Genomic DNA, 22,321 nt, shown 5'->3' with positions numbered 1-22,321 from the left:
TTTTTGAACATTTATCTCTTCACAATCTTCTGTCTAATTGCCAGTATGGCTTCTGTCGATGCTACTCTGCTGGTGATCTGGCTTTCCTTTCTGAAAAATCTCTAAAAGAGATTTTTACTGAAACTTTTGCTGTTGCATTACACATATCAAAAGCTTATGATAGAGTCTGGCACAAAGCCTTGATCTCCAAATTAACCTCCTATGGCTTCTATCCTCTGTGCGACTTCATATCAAGTTTCTTCTCCAACCATTCTATTGCTACTTTGGTAGATGGCCACTCTACATCTAGTATTTACAGGGGTGTTCCTCATTTTTCTATCCTGTCATCCACTCTCTTCCTATTATTCTTTAATGATCTAAAAGAAACTTCTCATCCTATCCACTTCTACATTGATGATACTGCCCTGCACTTTTCCACATCTTTTTAGAGAAGACCAACCCTTCAGGAAATAAAACAGATCACGCAGGAACACCACAACACATCTGCTTTCTGATCTCTGTAAGATTTCTGATTGGGGTAGTGAAGACTAGTATTGTTCAATTTCTCAAATCTGAATTTCTCCATCTCTCAACTCAACACAACCTTCCAGACAATTATCACCTCTTCTTCAATGGCACTCAACTGTCACCCTCTTCTACACTCAATATCCTTGGTCTGACCTTTATTTAACAATCTATACTGGAAACTTCACATCTCTTCTCTAGCTTAATAGTTTCAATGAAGTAAGGCATTCTGAGTTTTCTCTGTCTGTCAGTTTCTCATGCTCCAACCGCTATTTCTGTAAGTGGTCCGTATCCGTCCATGTAGGGAGTTTTCTCCATATGTATGGGAAGATTCCATTTACACAGTTTCATTAGATGGATGGAAACAAAAGCTTTTCATCTCATCAATTCTTTTCCTCTGACTGACTGTCTTCAACCTCTTTCTCACTGCTGCAGTGTTGCATCTCTTGCTATCTTCTATCATTATTTCCATGCTAGCTGCTCTTTTTATCTTGCTAACTGCATTCTTCCCCTCCTCCCATAGCCTTGCTTCACAAGACTTTCTCTTTTCTCATTCCTTTTCTGTCGACCTCTAATGCATGAGTTAACCTGTAATCTTAGTCATTCATCGCTTTCTCTGGTAAACTCTAGAACTCCCTACCTGCTTCTGTACCTCCAACCACCTATGACCTGAACTCATTCAAGAATAAGGTTTTAGGACATTTATCCCTTTCTTCTGGCTAACCATTTTGCCCCTGTTCGGGGGACTGGCATCTCAGTTGGCCTTTATGTTTAATAGTTTCTGTTGCCCCTGTAGTTTTCTCCTCTTACATTTAAAAAATAAATAAATAAATAAAATAAAAAAACAGCATGGTGAGGATTGATCCTGTCTTCCTTGAGGGAAAGTGTGTGAATATGTCTTGTCATATACAATCGTCTTTGAGTGAGGTGTCATTGGGGTGCAGAGATGTATACACTAGACAGATTGTTTTTCATCATACTAACTTCATGTTATTTAATCATTATGTAATGACTGAGAAATATTTTACTTATTTTCAGGACTTTAGAAGAACTGTTATTCAAACGGGATCCGAGGTTATATTGGTTGGGGCTGAGAGGAAAAAAAGAGAAATCAGGTTACCTGGAAGGTATCGTGAGTCAATTTGGACCGAGTCGGACCTGGCAGAAGACATCAACAAGAATAACTCACCAGATCTCTTGTTGGATCAAGGTAGTCCATTACTTGAGCCTCCAGATTGCTCCTTGCTGCCAGGTATTCTATTTTGTATTTTCTGTTTGTAGTTTGTCACTCCATTTGTATTGGAGTTTTGTGACCAAAGGAAAGCTGGATACAGGTTTGAAGTAACCAAATGTGCTTGGTAATAGTCTATGTCAGGAGAAAACCCAGAATGAATAGAGATGTTAGCTTCTCTGCAAATTTTTAGAAATATGAGTTTAACATTATTTGCTTTTTTATTTTATTTTCTTTAATTTTCATAACAATATTTTCATATTAATGATTAATGAATTATTTTGAAACCTATTTGGTTTAACTTGACATCCATATCCTTATGGTTTGAGTCAAGGTCTCACAATCCTAGCATTTTCAGAAAGGTGAAAGTTTTGAAAAATATTTTCATAGTAGATAGTTTCAGTTGGGTTGTATGAAAGATAGAACATTGTAGCTGAAATGGAAAACTTGGTATTTTCTTGCTACTGCTGTATGACTTGAAGAGTCAATACTCTCTACTTTTAGATTCTGTACAAAATTAGGTACCATTTCTTTTCAGAGTATTCTCACAACTACCTTCCTGGGAGAGCAAGATGTTCTGATACATTGGAATAGTAATAGTCATTTTTCTGTGCTGTCTGGGGATCAGTCAACAATGTATGAGTCATCTCAGCTATTCAGTTGATAGAAGAAGGTTGTCTATCCATTTGGTGTGCCAGACAAAGGCTAACTATTTTGTTATTTTGCTTTCTCCCACCCACTCAACATGCCCAAAATGACTATAAGCAAGGAAAAATGAAAGGTGTTTATGTTATACAAGACTGGCCACAATTTCCCATTTATTTCCACTCAAACAGAAGGTAGGCTGATGATGATACAGCAGTTATTACACCGTTTCAATGATGCTGATGAGGCTGCCACATTTGCATCACTTCTCACATCTGGCAGGCTTTGCAGTTTTTTTTTTTTTTTTTTTTTTTTTTTTTCCATCTTGTTCTGTCAACCTTGGTTCTTTAGCAGCTTAGCATGAGATAAGTGCATGGATCTACAGAGTGATATTATGAGGCAAGTGCTGTAGCTTCACCAGCATTATTGGAATTGTATCAATTGCTGTGTTCTAAGCCTAACTTACATTTGAGTGGAAATATATAGGAGATTATGGCCAGTCTTGAATAATGTAAATGCCACCTTATGTTTCTCCTGGCTTTTAGTTACTTTGGATTTGTTGAGAGGGTGTGAAAAAGCAAATTAGTAGTGCAGTAAACCTTTGTCTGGGACACTAAGATGGACAGATCACATTATCTCTATATCATCTGAAGAGGTTACCGAGATGATACACTGTAGTTAGGACACTAATATGGACAGATCACATTATCTATATATCATCTGAACAGGTTACTGAGATGATACACTGTAGTCTGTTCCCTAGAGAACACTGAAGGATGCCAGTTAGTGTTTCAAAAGCATCAGAACATCTTTGCTTTCCCAGGAATGGCCTCTATTTACTGCCAAAAGAAATGACATCAGTCACACGGCATCAAGACTTTCCACCCATAATGTAGCTAGCATGATCTTAAATATTGTTCTAAATGAGGTATCAAACATATAAACAGATAATCAGATTTACTTTACAAGCTTACTGGTTAGTGATTAAGATTGTCACTATGTGTTTTTCTATTGAAAGATGTATCTTATCTTTTACAGACTATCCTGGTATTCCACTATCTGAGGCTTCAAAATACATTAAAAAGTTTAAGCTAAACATTCCTTGGTATGACATCAAGGGCATCAGTATTTGGTGCATGGATCACTCCTGCTATGACTGCAAATGTCTTACTGATCCTGCATTTTATGGCACAGTTAAACCAGAGTCTTTCAGGAAGAACTCATTTTCAAAAGCAAAACCAGAGCCTACTGTACCCCTGCCTCCCTTGAGTCCAGCAGTTCACAGGATCCCTCACCTGAATCCAGTAACATGACAACGTCTCCTCAAGAAGCTAACAGTGTGGTGAAGCCCTCAGATGAGACTTTGGCTTCCACATCAAGTGCATTGCTTGACTTTGAAGAAGCACTAAAACAGGAAACCAATTCAGGGAAAGCAAGTGAAGATAAAGAGCTGAAGAAAATGGCTTCAGTAGTTCATCCAAATTGCAGTATTGTGAACATCATTGTCAATAATTCAGAAACTAGACGCAAATATACTTGGAAATTGAAAGAATGGTATCATTGTACAGATGTGTATTCTGCAAGGACAGCTGGACACACTAAGAAGAATATAACAGAGGAAACAAAGAATATGACCCTCACTGGTCTTGCTGCTCGAGACACCACACCAGAACAGATTGTCGAGTCAGTTGTAAGAAGTCTCAGACAACAAAAATCGCCAGAAGAAGTAAAGCTTCCAACCTTACCAATGAGTAATGACTTTGAACCATTTATGGGTGACTCTTTAGTCAATTTACAAAATGCCATTGGATTTAACCCATGTGCTAATAAGAAATCCATAAAAACTGATACTTCATACCCTGTAGTGGACTTAACCAATGGTAATGAGGACACTAACAACTTACCTAAGTACTTTGCTGCAAAACCACAAAAGAACACAGGAATGAAAACCAAGAATACAAAAGGAGTTACAAAAAGGAAATTGAGTGGACCTGTTGAGCCTGTACCAAAGAAAGCACATTTTTCAAAGTCTGAAGATAGAACTGGAGAAATAGGCAGCATCAGCTTCCCAAAAAGCTACCAGTCAAACTCAAAAGAGAAATCAGTTTCTGAACAGAAGAAAAAGACTCTGTCTTTGCTGGAGATGATGGTTGCTGAGGAAAACAGAGGAGAGCTAGAGCTTGATCTTTCGGACAATATCCCTGGAAATGCGCTGCTTGTTGCTGAGGCACGCTTCAGAAAGCTCATCAACATGAACATTATTGGAGTCATTGGAATCAATAAAGCTGGACGGTGAGTTACTGAGATAAGGATAACATTATTAAAAAGTGAAAAAAGAAATGCACTGACATACTTTTCAGCATGCCTTCTTTTTAGTTTATTTATATTTCTCAATTTTACTTCACTTGAGAGTAGAATATAAAGGTAAAATTTAAGATTTTTCTAATTCTAATTTATATTATGTATGTAGGATTAATTTCCTTTATTCTTGGTCTACTTCAGATGCATCATTGGGACTGTTGACTCTCATGAGGCACTTCAAGTAATGCACCAGATTCAAAACATGATCAGGAACAACACCCTTGATGTTGGACCAAACATGCGTGAGATATTTTTTCCTCCTCCTTATGTTGGGATAAGACCAAGGTAAGTAATTGTCTTCATGTGCTAGTTATAGTTAAAAAAAAGGTGATTTGCATACTGGGTCACTATCATTATAAGGAAGCAGGTCACTGTTTACTAGATCACTGCCACTAAAGAAGGTGGTCAGTGGTATACCAGGCCATTTTCACTGCTAGGATGGTGTCTGCATGTGCATATTTACATAGTTCGTGGAGATATATAAGTGAAGAAATGGCAAGTGAAGTAATATTTGGGAAATCTATATGCAGAAGGAATAAAAGAAATGTGAAAGCAGTTAAGAAACGGCAGATAAGCAATACAGGGGATCCTTGCAATTCAACGGGTTAGGGTGGTTTTTCATCAGTCGAATCAGCGTTTATTCGAATCGTGAAGCAATTTTTTCCCTTACGGTACTTAAGAATTAGGGGGTATAGGAACCAACCTCCAGCCTAGACCCCTAAAACATCACTATAATCTCTAAAAACACTAATTTAGATTAAATCAGTACTATTAAAGGCTTCATTTGTATCTATCATTTTTTTATTAAACACATTAAGGTGCTGTACAGTACATTTTTGGAAATAAAAACACTTGCATGATGCAGCGGTCTTGTGGAACTTGTCCAAATTGTTGATGCTGTTGATCTAGGGACACCCATTTGCGCTGCAACGACACTGTGAGCTATTCCTGCCTCACACTTTCTTATAAACTTAAGCTTATCTTTGAAAGGCAAGAAATTGTGCTTCTTAGGGCTGGGGCGTGAGGTGGCTTTGTGCAGCATGGTCGAAGCAGCGTGGACGCAGGGGGTGGAACGGTGGAGCGTGGCCTGCCTGGACGCCGGCTGGGATGAGAGTGACGTAGATTAAGCAATGCACAGGGTAGCTTCGGTTTACACTTCTGCCTGGCGGGCTGGCAGCAAATTTGGGGTGGTGGCGAATTTGACCAGGTGGATGGCGCGCGAGATATGAATGTCGAATTGGCGAGCCAGTCGGTCAAACCTTGAGGATTGGGTATTAATTAACTGAGTTCGAATTGGCAATAATTCAAACTGTGAATGGTCAAATCACAAGGATTCCCTGTGCAAAATGGTAAACATCACAAGAAAAGTAGAGGAAGATGAGTTGTGAGACTGACAGTGGGAAGACAAAGCAGGAGAGAGGATAGGTATGGATAACAGTGAAGCAGCATAATTTATTTATTCATTTACAGGTAGCCCTTGATTTATACGAATTCAGAGTTATACAGTGTCCAAAAATAGGGGATATTCATCACATTGTACGAATTCCTCAGAATTTTACAGTTTCAAGAAAGTTAATATTCGCCCGGTGATTTAGTTCAGAAATGCAGCCACAAGGTGTCACTAGTTAGCTGTTTCCTGCCATCCGCAACCCTCTCACCCTGGCCGCGCGCCAAGCAGCCTTATTGTTCACCTACACGTGGGTGTGGCAACATCTCCCTCTCTCATGCCCAGTGTTTACCATGGCTCCCAAGCACCCTTCTGCATCTCCAGCTGGCGGTGATACACCCAAGAGAGCAAGAAAGACATATACACTGGAGGAAAAGCTGGAAGTCTTGGACAGGGCAGAAAAAGGCTAGCGAAACTGTTATTCAGGCCGCATTGGGCATGAACGAAGCCACGGTAAGTTGCATAAAATGCAATGCAATGAAGATCTGAGAATCAGCTAAGGCAGGAGCTCCACTCCAGTTGTCCTATACTCGTCCTGTGGAGATGCAGAGAATGGAGAAGATGCTAGCTACGTGGATTGAGCACCAACATAAGACCTGTGTGCCCATCAGCTTGGCTCTAATCAAAGTGAAGGCTGTGTCAATCTATGACACTAGCGAAGGGGAGAAGAAACAGTTCATCGCCAGTAACGGCTGGTTCAACAACTTCCAGAAGAGGTATGGAATTTGGAAGAAACTGTGCCCTCAGTTTGCCCATAACTTTAAATGATTTAACATAAGTGACAACGTCGCCAATGCCAATGTCAAAAGTCTTCGTCTTGCACAACAAGTTGGATTTGAAGAATTGGAACAGGAAGACATTGACGACTTGCTACAGTCACATACAGAAGAGCTCTCCAATGAAGATCTTTTAGACATAAAAAAAGAGAGAGTGAAGATAATGGAGGCAGCAGCAGCAGCAGTAACAACAAACACATCGGGACAACCTCAGCGAGCCCTCACAGCAGCCAACTTGTCTGAGTGTATGGACTTGGCGCAGTCAATGAAAATTCTCGAAGAAAATGACCCAGATAATGAAAGAAGCACCACCGTCATCAGAGGGGTCATGGAAAAAATGACGTGCTATGAGGTTCTTCTCAAAGAAGGAAAACAAAAAAAACCAGCAATTGATAACAAGTTTCTTCAGACCGCACACACCAAGTCAAGTAACAGAATCGGAGACAGACGACAACAATGGTGACACACCAGAGGAGGAAGTAGCAAAATAGAGGAAGAAGGTACTAATAAAATAATTTTGTTTAAACATTTCCCTTTTTCATAGTCATTTATATGTCTTTGTAAGTTTATTAATAAAGGCATTAATAAGCATAATAGAAATGTGTTAAATGCAAAATGTATACGTACAGAGAAAGAATTTTATTTTGAACACATCCTTCAAAGTCTAGTGGTGGTGGTGATGGTGGTAGTAGTGGTAGTGATGCGAGGATGGCCCTGAGCCTCGCCCTGGAGGGCGAGGCTGTTCAACCAAGGGATGAAGTGGATGTGCTGGGAGTCACGCTCATGAGGATCGTGTGGCTGCTTGATAGAAAGGGGCTGGAGGTACTGTACAAAGCTCAGGTCTGTTCTTTTATACTAAAAAAGTCTAGGGAGTTGGGTATTCATTCCTTACTTTATACGATTTTTATTTTATACAGTTCCTTCTGGAACGCATCTACCATATAAATCGAGTACTACCTATATTTATTTATTTTCTTCATGAATAAGTTGAAAAATCTTATAGTAGCCAGTTTCAAATTAAGTTTAGTGGGCACATTATATTGTATTGTATTGGTGTAGTTAGTACTGTAAAAGTCCATTGATTTGAACACCAGTGATCCAGATTTCCCATTAGTCAGTGTTTTTAAGGTCTGGTGAAAAAAATTTATTTATGGCCAAAATTAGGTCTTTGTGCAAATTCAAAGCAGGCGCCAGATACACCATAGCGGCAATGGATGGAAGTAGACACTCCCTACCCTACTAACAATAGACATTACAGTACAGTAATGAATTTATAAATAAATGAATGGCATGGAAGTATGTGTGATGCCTAGGATTTTAGATGTATGTGTGTCAGAAATTGTATTGTTGTATATTGTTAGTGGTGGGATGTATTGGTGTTGGTGATTATCATGTGTGAGAAGAGTGCTTGTTCATTTATCAAGAGCTGTTTTAAGTCTATTTGTAGTGCAAAAGGCATAAAGTGTGTCAAGGAATGTTTGTAAGAGGTTAGAGGCTGTCCTGGTTTGGATGTGTGCATGTGAGTGTAATGTCATCTGCATTAGAAGCTATGATCAGTTTTCAGTTTCACCCAACAAACCACTGTCTTGTGTGGCTTATGTTTTCCTGATGAGACTATAGTTACTTGTAATCTAACCTAACCTTAACCTAATTATACACAAAAAATATGAGGCAATGCTGCTTACTAATGACACAACAAGGCTTGTAGTAGTTGCCACTGCTGCCAGTACCAACATAGGTGTAATTTATGTGTTTTCAGAGATTTTTGGTGTGAGTTTGTTAATTTTTCAACCTCTCCTGCAATGTGCATTACTTGATTCATTGCTTTCGCTCCAAAACTCTTTGATTTCTCACAGGTCCCAAAAAACCGTTGGGGATGAAAGGTAGGCATAAGTTGAAAGGAGTCATAACTTGAAAACTGTCCTTTAGCGAAGGAAATGATGTAGAACATCAGTCAATTCACAACATGTCTCACCAGACAAACAAGCAACATGAGAAAATTCTTGGATGTGTGAAACTGAAAATTATCTGAAGTTATATTATATGGAGGTCCTCGCATAGTGGCATTTTCAGGGGTACAGCCTGATAATCCAACAAAACTGATAACTTGACACTTTCTGGGTCCCCTGCTTGTCAGATTTATGGACTGTTAATGTACTTAATTATCAGAGTGCCTCATAGACTTGGTAAACCATGTGTATGCTGTTTCATTTTGTAAATTTATGCTGAATGATAATCTTTTTAATTATGTAAGTCATGAAGGAGTGTCTAATGTGACATGGATGGCACATAAACCTGGGATGTGTTATGCAGTGATTTTTGTATGCAAAATTCACTGGTTTCCTGAAATTTAATGCTGGTTAGTCTAATGAACTTGTCAATCAAGTGGGAAGAAAATGGGCATGAACATTTTAGGGAGATTTTCAGTTAATTTAAATTACTTTAACTTGTTAATGTGATTTTTATATATTGTTTCCAGGTATGTTATGATCAGATGTGACTCTCATTGCAAATGGGAGATAGTTGGAGTGGTTCAGAAGAAGGGGCCAAGTAGATCTAACAAAGCTTCTGAAGTCAAGACTAAAGTAAACTCACCTGTAAAACCACAAGTTCCTCAAGTCATTGACTTGGAGGAGGAAGAGAGAGAGAAACAAATGTTAGTGGATACATGTGATGTGAAACAGGAACAAGATGATTTTGTTGAACCACCTTCACCAGAGGAGAGAGACAGTGGAACATGGGAAGGGTCACTCCCTCTAATTACAAGTGTTCATGGTGCGTCAGACTCAAATATGGCAGAACTGATAGGATCCCCAGAAGCCATCCAAGAGGAGTTTGAAGAACCTCAAATAGCACAAGTAACACCAACCACTTCATCTCATGTTACTTCTCCAGCTACTTCAAAAGTTCTTCCAGATTTAGTTCCTATAACTTCATCAACTAAAGGTGAAACACTGTTCTCTGTAGAGGAGCAAGGAGAAAGTTTGCCTGTGGCAGCTCAAGTTACTGGAAGTGAAAATGCATCTCAGCAAAAGTTATACTTTGTGCCCACAGGCTTCAATGTCTCCTCTTCATCCACAACAGTTCCTAGTATCCCTGTGGATACACCCATGAAATCAATAACACTGAATGTAGCAAGTAACAAGGTGTTTGGAAAGAGTCCAGAAAAGTCTTTATCGTCACCAAAGTCATATTCTTTAGGGAAAGTCAGCTATATTTTGCCAAACTTACCTGGCTCAGGAACCACTGATTCAAACATTCTTCTGTCCAAACAAACAGATGCAAATTATTCAGAATCTAAAGTTGAGGAACAAAGTGATGCAGACAGTGGTCAGGTTTCTTCTTCCAAGATGCTGTATATTCCTGTCACAAGTGGGAGTGTCTCCAAAGTACTGCTTGTTCCAACTGTCTCTGGTGCATCATCTCGCATGATGCTGTTACCCACCATTCCAGGCAACAGCTCTTTGGAGAATTCCAGCACAAGCAGTAGTACTACTACTACCATAACCACCACAATCATCACCACCCCCATCACAAGCAGCACCTCCAATGCTACCATTGCTACCAGTAAAATGAAAATGGTCCTGGTGCCTTCTTCTCAAGATGGTAGCAAAATGATTCTGATACCAACTGGCCTAGAAAGTGGTGATGGTGCTACTGCCAATCCAGTTATTGGAAATACCTTAGCTGATGGTGAGAGGAAGAAAATGTTGGTATTACCATCTTCTGTCATCAATAATTTCATGTCAAGAACATCAGAGCCAACATCAACCCAGCCATATCAACAGTCTTGCAAAGGCACTCTTCTTGTACCCTTACCTAATACAGGAAACCTTCCAAACACATTCCAGCTAAGTGAAACAGAAAAATGCCTTAGCATTCAGGAGAGGGAAAGCAACTCTCAAGATAGCTCTGATGATGTTGTTGTCATTGATCCAACAACTGAGAACCCTACCAATAACAGAAAGAAAAGTTCTGAATCTTGTTCAGTGAGTGTAGAAACTCCATCTTTACTCATATCCCCAGCTTCTTTTGCATCCACCAGTGGAGTTGCTGAAACTAATGTTGTTTCTTCATTGACAACCATCTCAAGCACATTGCAGAAGAATAGTTCTTTACCAGAGACTAAAAGTGAGTCCAACTTAGAAGTACTGTCATCAGTTAAACAATCCAGTACAGGTAGACTAAATACATTGTTTATTAAAACTCATGAGGAAATGATGGCAGACACAAAATCTGGTGAAAGTCTTCAACCGGAACCAGCTAAAGAGTGTGAAAGTGGAAAAGAAGGCGAGAAAGAATCACCAAAGTCTCAAAGGCAGGATTTGAACATTGGAAAAGCTAAGGATATGCAGGACCAAAAAAGGCAAGTGTTGATCAAGAAGAGTGGTTTTCACTGGAGTGCTGTTGACCTTTCCCTCAATTTTAAAAGTGTCAAATTGGAATGGCTATTAGGCACCATCAGAAAAAATGTCTTGATGAACATTTATCACATGTCCAAGAAAACACTCTCGCCTGTTACTTTGAGTGTCAAGAATGGCACATCAATATCTATGCTGTATGGGTTTGCTAGGGCCCATAAGTCCAGCACCTTGCCAATCCTCATCCTAGGTTCAGTTGTGTCTGCTGTTCTCAGCTCTTCCTCAGTTCCTGATTCTATGCTTTTCCAAATAAATTCAATTAAGTATTTCATCAGGGAAAACACAGGTGAACTGTCTTCATATACCTATTCCAGTGAAACTCATCTTGTAAAATTAGCCTCAAAGAAAAAAGGGAATACAGGAGAAATGGTTGGAATTGGAGAGAAAGTTGAAATTGATAAAATGAGAGACCCTGAATATCAGGAAACAGGAAAGACGTATGATACATTAGGTTTTTCTTCATGCACTGCTCAAATGAAAAAGGGCTGCACTTGTTCAGAAGGTGTGATCTGCCAGGAACATTATACTTCAGCATCCACATCAAAGCATACATTAGAGAGTACACCATCTCAATACCACAGTGAAGACAGCAGTTCTAGAATGTCACTTGAAAATGAACCTAGACATACCTCCCTGGGCTGTCAAGGCAATCCAGGAACTAATGTACAACCTCAAGAAGATTTAATTCAACCATCCAGTGCTACCGAGGAACCTCAGTCAGAGCTTCGTCACTTGTTGACCAAACCCAAGAAAAAAACCATGGTTGACAGAAATACTGAGGAGCTGATTCTAGATTCAAAATGTGATGATCACTCCAATGCAACAAAATTAATCTTAGATGAGAATGTCAAATTGAAAGCTAGAGGAGAGAGCTCTTCTTCAGTTTCCAGTGTAGGTATTGATGTATCAGGCATGGAACACATAGAAGAAATAGTTTTGCCAAAGATAGAGTATGAGTCAGAAGATGAAGTTGTTGATGTTGAAATGCTGGGAGACCAAGATTGTGCCAACACAATACTGAACAACCTTCGCCAGCAGCTGGAGCATGAGACTGTAGAAGGTAAGGCCATTGCTCTGTACTTAGTTTTATTTATATCAATTAAGGGGGCATCACCTGTTTTACTCTTGTGCGGAACATAGGAATGCAATCTAGTGCTTTGGTTAGCTTATGGATAAATCCCTCATATAATAAAATATAATTAATGTTTTGCCTGAGTAAATTGTGCAAATTGCACTTAGAGCAACGGATATTTATGCAGATTTTATGCACTACTTTTGTTTCCTTTTTCTATTGAATCATTTTGTTTGAGTGTTTTTTGAAGGTGTAATTATTGTAGAACAATTTCTAGTGAATAATTTTCCCCTAAGTACTTTCCATCTTAGTGTAAATGTTACTTACATACAAGTTCTCTGACAACCTGTTGATTTAGTTAGAAAAAAATAGTAGAAAATGTTTGAAGCTAAATATATTTGTTTCAGTCACTAGAAGAAAATAGAAACAAATTTCTTCTTTACAACAAAACAAAAATCACTCATTTTAGTTAAAAACTAACAAAGTTATAGGCTTCTGAATGGAAAAAAACAGTTTTGCAGGAGAGGTCTTTAAAGTTTAAAGATCCCATGGTTGTCCTTTAAACACATGCTGCCTGGTGATCTTGGTCTAAATACTTTCTCCTTTCTCTTCACCACTACTTCGTGCTTACTGTCACGCTTCTGAATGTGAGTGGTAGTGATACTGCTATATATATATATATATATATATATATATATATATATATATATATATATATATATATATATATATATATATATACAGGTGTCCCTCGGTTAACGATCGACTACTTAACGATATTTCGCTCATACGATCCCTCCAAATTAATCCCTATTTTTTGGTTAACGATCGCCAAAATTCGGTTAACGATCGGATTGACCAATCGCAATCGCGATCGCAATCGCGATCGCAGCGCCTCCATCCACCCGCGGCCCGTGCAGTAAACACACCACAGTCTTTCCGCTGTTTTGATTGTGCAACAACAACTCTATCACGCTCGCTCTAAACTTCTTTTTGTGCTTATTTGTGATCAAGTGAACTTAGTGATGGCTTCCAAGCGACCCAACGATTGTTCTCCACCGGGAGATAAGGCTAAAAATCGAGAAAGAGCATTGGCCTTGATATTAAGTTGAACATTGTGACTCGTCATGAGGGTGGTGAAGGGGTAAACTCTATTGCTCGTGCCCTTGGTTTATCTCAATCAACTGTATCAACAGTTCTCCAGAAAAAGTACAAGTGAAGCAGCAGGCCAACCAAGTCACAAACCTGCACAAACACACAACAACTCGTAACAGGGAACCGATTATGGAAAAATTGGAACGTTTGCTGAGGCTATGGATTGAAGACCACACACACCGCCGCATGCCTCTTTCTACCCAACTCGTTACTACTAAGGCACTGAGCCTGTGGGAGGACCTGAAACCAGAATTCAACATAGGCGAGACAGTGTCCTTCAAGGCCAGTAAGGGGTGGTTTGAACGTTTCAAACATCGTGGGAGTCTACACAACCTCAAGGTTAGTGGGGAGGCAGCGAGTTCGGATCAACCGCTGCAAACGCCTTCAAGCCTTTGCTTAAAGAGCGCATCGAGGAAGGAGGTTATTCAGCCAAGCAGGTTCTAAACTTTGACGAGACAGGCCTGTATTGGAAGAAGATGTCATCGAGAACGTTTATAGCAAAGGAGGAGAAGTCGGCACCAGGATTCAAGGCATCTAAAGACAGGTTAACATTATTGGTGGGGGGGAATGCCGCTGGTGATCTTAAGCTTAAACCATGCCTTATTTACCATTCCCAAAACCCAAGAGCTCTGTCTGGCTATATTAAGGAATATTTGCCCGTAGTATGGAAGGCAAACAAAAAGGGGTGGATGACGACTGTTATCATGCAAAGTTACGTGACAGGATACCTCTCCAAATTCCTAAAAGAATATGCTGCCCAAAACAACATTGCTAACAGATTTCTCTTGCTGTGTGACAACGCCCCAGCCACCCAGAGAGCATGAATGACTGGGCAGATAATATTGAGGTCATGTTTATGCCCCAAACACAACTGCCCTCATCCAGCCGATGGACCAAGGAGTCATCGCTACTTTCAAGGCCTATTACCAGCGGCGCACCATGAAACAGCTGTTGGCCTGCATTGACACCCCTGACAAGCCGACCATGAAACAATTTTGGAAGGATTATAACATTAAAAAGGGGATCGACAACATCGACGAGTCATGGAAGGAGGTGTCCAAGTCGGCAATGAATGGATGTTGGCGTAATTTGTGGCCTGAGTGCGTGGAACGTAAACAGGAAGTCCCTGTCGATGTTACAGCAGTAAGGAAAGACATCGTTCATATCTCCCATAAGGCAGGCTTCAATGAGGTGGACGAGAATGACGTACAAGAACTGCTGGACAGTCATTCTGAGCCTCTCTCCAACGACGACCTCATGGAGTTGGAGAAACAAAATACTTTGGAGGAAATGGAGGAGGACAAGGAGCCTGAAAGAACCCTCTCCGTCAAGATTTTCGAGGAGATTTTTAATCATATTAACCAGGCCATACATCTTCTCCAGGAGAATGACCCCAACCCAAACCGAAGTAATGGCGTGACTAATGCTATAGAAAATGACATGAAAGTGTATAAAGAACTATTTGAGGCAAAGAAAAGGATGGCAAAACAGACAGTCATCTCATCTTTCTTCAAACCACTCACCGCCCAAGCAACCCCATCCACATCCCAAGCAACCCCATCTACCGATCAAGCAACTCCATCCACCTCCCAAGCTACCCCATCCACCTCAAAAGCAATCCCATCTACTTCCATAGGAGTCATCTCGTCGTACTTCAAAGTTCGTCCTGCTACCTCGAAAAAAACTCCACCCACTTCCAAAACAACTCCATCCACCTCCAAAACAACTCCACCCACATCCAATCTATCCTTCACATCCACCGTAACCTTGAGTGACGATGAGGAGAGCCTGGATGACCCACCCCCACTGGAAAACGTATTCTCTCAAGAATTTGAAGGGTTTGAAGCAGCTGACCGAGTTTGGGTCGGGTGTGGGCATGATGAGATTTAATCCTCCAAGGCCCTGTGTCCCTCGGGGCACAAAACAACACACTACGCATATCACATCCACTCCTCAAGGTAAGTACTACCAATTCTAAAGGTGTAAATAACAACTAACAACATAGAAAGTGTCGTTTATTTACGCATCGCGAAATACATGTATGTAGTTGATAATTTCAAATCCCTCAGTTAGCGATCGTTTCGGTTAGCGATCTGTTTTTGGGAAACGTAACCCTATCGTTAACCAAGGGATACCTGTATACAAACATACATACATACATACATACATACATACATATACAATGGAGATTCAATACTTGAACATCTAAATACTCAAAGTTTTCAATACTCAAATGCAAAAGTTCAGTTTAATACTTTGAAAAATACCTGATAGTTGAACATCCACACATGGTTGTAAACAAAGGCTCCCCAGTGTCCCCCTTTCCCCTCCGCCAGTTATAACTTGTGCTGCCATGGTCATGAGATTAACATGCTCCTGCATTCTATTTGTAGTTTTTCATTTATAAACTTACATTAACACCAAAGGCTTATTAGTGGTGAAAATATTGGGTAATCCAATGGCTGCACAGTTGGTCATATACAAACCTCTGTCGTCTACCTTTTCGCAGCCACCACTGTACCGTTCTGATACCGTATTACTGGTAATGGCAGTATTACTGTAATACCGGTATACAGGACTAGGGATGTGGTGCGCATCCCTAGTCCTGCCACAGTGTTGAGAAAACAACATTCTTCTGCGTTCTGTCAGTAGTTTTCCATTTAGAAACCTAGGATAGCACCAAAGAGGAGTATTAGTGATAAAAATAAGGAATCTGGTGTGAATGTAAGTGTTAGTGAGCCACAGCCCTCCATTAGTGGATTCACAGGAATCACACCGGGAGAAAAGTTACAAAGATGTTTTCATGGATGGTGACTCATCCTCCAGCAACCTCCCTCCTCCTCCCCACCTCTTTTAAGTTATCCATCACTAGCCTTTACTTATGATATGTACAAATCAAAATTGTAAAAATTGTAAATATATATTCAGTGGAGACTCAATACTCGAATGTCTAAATACTCAAACTTTTCAATACTTGAACACAAAAGTTCAATTAAATACTTGAAAAAATACCTGATAGTCGAACGTCAACACCCGTGGTTGTAATCTAAGGCTTCCTGGTGTCCCCCTTCCCCCTCCACCAGTTGTGACTAGTGCTGCTGCGGTCATCAGAATAACATTCTCCTGCATTCTATCTGTAGTTTTTTCATTTATTAACTTACATTAACACCAAAGGCTTATTATCTGGTAATCAAACGGCCACACATTTGGTTGTATACAAACCTCTGTCATCGCCCTTCTTGCAGCCACCACTGTACCGTTTTGATACCATATTACTGTTAATACCGGTAATACCATATTACTGTTAATACCGGTAATACCAGTATTACCATAATACCGGTACACCGGATGCTGGTGTGAGCCACAGCACTCCATTAGTGGATTCACAGGAATCACGCCAGGGGTAAAGTTACAAAGACGTTTTTACTCGTCCTCCGATGACCTCCCTCCTCTTCTAAATTATCCATCATCATCAAAATTATGAAAAAAAAAAAAAATACATTGAAATTTTTATAAACTTGGTGTTCCTAAGGTTAGAACGAATTATCTGATTTACATGTATCAATAGTCAAACTTTTTAATACTCGAACAGCCATTTGGAACGAATTAAGTTTGAGTATTGAGTCTCCATTGCATATAGCTAGCCTATGTAGTCAATTTTTCATAATACTACAGCTTCCCAGAGAGAGTAAATTTGCATGTTAATGTTTTTGTACATGTACCAAATGCCATATTATTGAATGGAGAACAAAGTGGCAATCCAAAAAGGCCGTTTTAGCGAAGTCTAGGGACCGTAGGTAGGTAGAAAGTGTATATCGCTAATGAGCAACACTCAACCCTTCCCAAGTGAGGTCCACAGACCACTGAGAGGCAGACAACAAACATACAGGTGCTCAGGCCAATGAGCTAGGCTGCTAAATGCTACCAGAAAATAATTACTCATATCCAATATAAAAAAACAAATTCTAATTCAGTGACTGATAAATAAGCATTACCTGTGATCGCAATATTTGTATTTATTTTCCTAATAAAAACCAATTTAGAAAAAATTTTCACCACGGAACTTTAACAGAGTGTTGCCAACACCATGTTCATTTTTTTAGAAAGAGAAATATTTATCCTTAAATTTTCGGGAAAAAATATTAAATGTATGGCAACACCCCCTTCAAGAAGAAAAATGTCCATGTTGATAAGTGATCTGATTTAGATGGAAATGAAGATATGAAAAGGGTACCATTTATAGTCTCTTTTTCTCATTGATAAAAAATGTGATCAGCTATATATTTATACTGACAACTATTTTGATTGTCAGATTTTCTTTTGATGGATGTTTTTTTTTTTTACAATACTGACTTTTGCTTTAGTTTAATATGTTTCATGTAAAACTTTATTCATTCACAGCAGTACAAAAGTTTGCATATGTTCCACCAAGTAAAGATGGCAAGAAAAAGTTAAAGTGTTATCAGGAAGTATCACCAATGAAGAAATCCAGAATAAGTGAGTTCTTATAACAGTAAAATTGATTTCTTAGTTTAACCAACACAGCTTTTAACATGCTTCTACCATAGCTCTCTCTCTCTCTCTCTCTCTCTCTCTCTCTCTCTCTCTCTCTCTCTCTCTCTCTCTCTCTCTCTCTCTCTCTCTCTCTCTCTCTCTCTCTCTGGAACTAAATAAGAATAAATGCAGAAAGAATTGCTCAAATGATCAAATCAATAGCTTATTAAGTATTTTTTCTTTCCCATCAGTTGGTTATGTAGGTTTGGAATACAGTAACTGTTGAAATATGGAGACCTGTTACTTAGATAACTTGTCTATACTTCATAGTCACAGTAACACCTTATGGTGAAGTTGTGATGTTTTAGTGATTACTATTGTTGTCCAAAACCTTGCCAATCATCTTCACCAACTCTCCAGATCCATTGAGTGTGGAACAGCCCTGGCCCACAGATGTATCTCCCTCTGCATTCGAACAACCCTGCCCTCGATCAAAGAAGAGTTTGGAGGCTGTGAAGGTGAGAGCTAGGATCTATTGTTAAATTTTTGCAAAAGTTGCCTAGATTCACATTTTAAGAGGCTAGAAGGTAGTCAGTGCCTCTCTAAAAGTGTATTTTTGGCAAACTTTTGTACCTTATATTGCTTAACTTAATGTGGGTTCACACGTGTCTATATGTAACTGAAATTGCAAATCACTAGAAGTATTGACAGCTTTTCAAGTTGATATATGTTCACACATAGTGATTGGGAAAGTATCAGCTGGTTGGCGGAAAGTGAACATACACGAATAGCTACCCAACAAAATGTCTTCCTCTGGTGATGATCAAATTAAATCATCACAAGTATTCAATCCTCACCTCCAGCAACACCTGGCATAGAGGGAAACAGCTCTTGGACAGTGGCAGTGATCTCATCAAATGTCAATTTGTGTAAGATTTTTGCTTTATTATTCATTTTTAGGGTCCCAGATGTGTTCTTTTTCTCTCAGTAACTCCAACATCTTCTTTACATCTGGACACCACATTTTCAAACCTTTCTTCATGACATCACAAAGTTGCAAATCAATTGAACAAGACCAACTTGTCAGTCTTGTTTTGTGACTGGTTTTTCCAGTCTCTAGGCACAAATATTCAGTCAGAAACTCTACCAACTTACACTTTCAGTCACATATTGACATGTGAACCTGCCATTAGGTTAGTGAAGAGTTTATTTTATAATTCGTTCGTGATTTTTTCTGATGTGTCATATTTGTAAATGTATTTGTAAAATGTTTTGGTTAGGTGTGTGTGTGTGTGTGTGTGTGTGTGTGTGTGTGTATATATATATATATATATATATATATATATATATATATATATATATATATATATATATATATATATATATATATATATATATATATATATATATATATATATATATATATATATATATATATATATATATACACACACACACACACACACACACACACACACACACACACACATACATACATACATATACATATATATACAGGCAACCCCCCCCCCCCTTAATGAAGGGGTTACGTTCCTAAAAAACACTTCGTTAAGCAAAACTTCGTTAAGCGAACCGATTATAATAAGTTTAACCCCTGACTTGAACTTCCATTGAGAGTAAACAAAGCGAGAGTGCATCATAGTACTGTGAAAGGTTTAATGAAAGTAAAAATTATGAAGTTAAACGTTTAGGCAGTTTAATTTAAGTCATTATAATGTACACTAATGTATGTATGTATGTAACTTTATAATGTTGATGATCTTAAATTTATGAAGGAAGGGAGAGTGAAACGGGAAAGACACTAACCGGCAACCTGTGGAATGTAAACAAAGGGCACATCATTGTATCACGTACAAAACTTATTTACCACATTTCCACAAGGCTTTCCATTTTATCCATTGTAGAGTCATGAGTTCAGGTGGTTCTTTTAGCTTGCAAGGAAGATACGGTCTCACCAGCCTTCTTGATAGAGTCCGCTGACTTGAGAATAGTAGAGACAGTAGATGGAGTCAAGATGGTGGCGAGCAAGGCTATTAGTTTTCTTGCCTTTCTCATGTCTGTGAACAATATCCAGCTTCACTTCGAGAGTAAGAGACTTCCTGGTCTTCTTAGCAATGCTAGGCGACATTGCAGGGCGTTTTGGTGGTAAGTTGAGCGAGGGAAGACGAGCTGCTGCTGATGCTGTTGATGTTTTGAACAGGGGGAGTGAGTGGTGCGTGTGTTGTCCATGAAAGGTGCTGGTGTATTCAAAAGCCTGTCGGCTTGAGTGATATGGAGGTGCTTTCAAACTTGGAAAAATTTACCTGGATAAAACTTTGATAAAGTGAGTTTGGTGTTAGTTAAACGAGCAGATGGTAGTAAAATAAAACCTTTGTTGTAGCGAAATTTCGTTGTGTGAACCTTCTTTAAACGGGGTTGCCTGTGTGTGTGTGTGTGTGTGTGTATATATATATATATATATATATATATATATATATATATATATATATATATATATATATATATATATATATATATATATTATCAAGTGTTTGAAATAAGCAAATTAAATTGAGAAAAATGTGTAGAATTTGGAACATGAGTTTGTCAGTCCTGTTAATTCCTGAAGTATGCCCTGTTTTTCCCTCTGTTTGTGTCATCCTATGCATTCCTCTACTATCATGACTGATGTGATTTCTTTACATTTGAAGAAGACAAGAAAAGGAATGAAGCTGAGATACTTAAGTTTAGAAGACAAACTGAAGGTGTTAGAGCGAGTGGATAGTGGTGCCACAATGCAGATGGTGTGCATTGAATTTGGTGTGAAACCCAGCACGTTCTATGATATCAAGAAAAATCGTGACAAGATTCGGCAGCAGCATCTCTTGGACAATGGTAACAGTAAGGTAAGGAAGAATTTTAAAATTCTGCAAAGTCTCTAATCTGGAAAGAATTGTGTGTAAGTTGTACAAACACAAAACATAGTATCATAGTGAGTAGTAGATGTTTACTGACTAATAATGCTTTTGATTTAACCCTTCCCAACAATTTTTTAGTTAAAAATAGTTTCTTTTTCAGACTAATTTTTTTTTTTTATTTTAGTTCTATATAGTATTTTTCATGCTGATTATGAAAACAGCTTGTAATTACTGTTTTCCCCCCATTTTTGTGGTTAATTATTTATTTTGAAAATACCTTTGTAGATATATACGAGTTAACTTGTCTTCCTATAAACCGTATATATCCGCCATAGTTTCTCATAATTTTATTACCAAAGGTAAAGAGAAATGAATTTTTTTTTTTTTTTTATCACATTTGTTACCAAATATCTGCCAAAAATTATATGTAAATACAAATAAATAAATTCCTTTTTCTGGCATTTTATTATGAATGCAATCAATTGAAAACTAAGTTGTTAGCAAAAAAAATTCAAATGGACTCAGTTCTTCTGGGTTTTCATCAATCGTTATTCCAGGATTTCCTGTGAATGGTAAACATGGTGGTGCTGCATTTATGCACTCCTCTGACAACTCTAGGCTTTTCCAAGCTCTCCCCTCACCTCCCTCCTCCTCCTCCTCCTCCTCCTCCTCCTCCTCCTCCTCCTCCTCCTCCTCCTCCTCCTCCTCCTCCTCCTCCTCCTCCTCCCCACCTTGTAGAAATATTCATTGTTTGATGAACTGGCAGTGTCATCAGAAGTATTCAAGCTTCTGAGGAAGGTTCATAAGCCCGCTTAACGAAGGGGTTACGTTCCTAAAAAACACTTCGTTAAGCGAAACTTTGTTAAGCGAACTGTTTATAACAAGTTTAACCCCTGATTCGAACTTCCATTGAGAGTAAGCAAAGCGAGAGTGCATCATAGTACAGTGAAAGGTTTAATGAAAGTAAAAATTATGAAGTTAAACATTTAGGTAGTTTAATTTAAGTCATTATAATGTACACTAATGTATGTATGTACGTAACTTTATAATGTTGATGATCTTAACTTTATGAAGGGAGGGAGAGTGAAACGGGAAATACACTAACCGGTAACCTGTGGAATGTAAACAAAGGGAGCATCATTGTATCACATACAAAACTTATGTACCACATTTCCGCAAGGCTTTCCATTTTATCCATTGTAGAGTCACGAGTTTAGGTGGTTCTTTTAGCTTTCAAGGAAGATGTGGTCTCACCAGCCTTCTTAATAGAGTCTGCTGACTTGAAAATAGTAGACAG

At 38.8% G+C, this 22,321-nt stretch overlaps 1 protein-coding gene across 1 annotated transcript in view; it reads left to right on the top strand.

Annotated features, from left to right (window-relative positions):
- LOC123504864 (mucin-17-like) overlaps positions 1-22,321 on the top strand; it is a 75,544-nt gene that overhangs the window by 25,591 nt on the left and 27,632 nt on the right. The window contains exons 7-14 of the mRNA XM_045255768.1: positions 1,543-1,756; positions 3,419-3,610; positions 3,730-4,672; positions 4,883-5,026; positions 9,444-12,445; positions 18,014-18,109; positions 18,527-18,624; positions 20,818-21,040. Coding sequence (XP_045111703.1) covers positions 1,543-1,756; positions 3,419-3,610; positions 3,730-4,672; positions 4,883-5,026; positions 9,444-12,445; positions 18,014-18,109; positions 18,527-18,624; positions 20,818-21,040 — 4,912 coding nt within the window. The remainder of the gene's footprint in view (positions 1-1,542; positions 1,757-3,418; positions 3,611-3,729; positions 4,673-4,882; positions 5,027-9,443; positions 12,446-18,013; positions 18,110-18,526; positions 18,625-20,817; positions 21,041-22,321) is intronic.

Source organism: Portunus trituberculatus, chromosome 17, assembly GCF_017591435.1.
Source record: "Portunus trituberculatus isolate SZX2019 chromosome 17, ASM1759143v1, whole genome shotgun sequence".
In the NCBI taxonomy this organism is placed as follows: Eukaryota; Metazoa; Arthropoda; class Malacostraca; order Decapoda; family Portunidae; genus Portunus; species Portunus trituberculatus.
The sequence above is the reverse complement of the archived record's forward strand: the minus strand, read 5'-3'. Positions and strand labels throughout refer to the sequence as shown.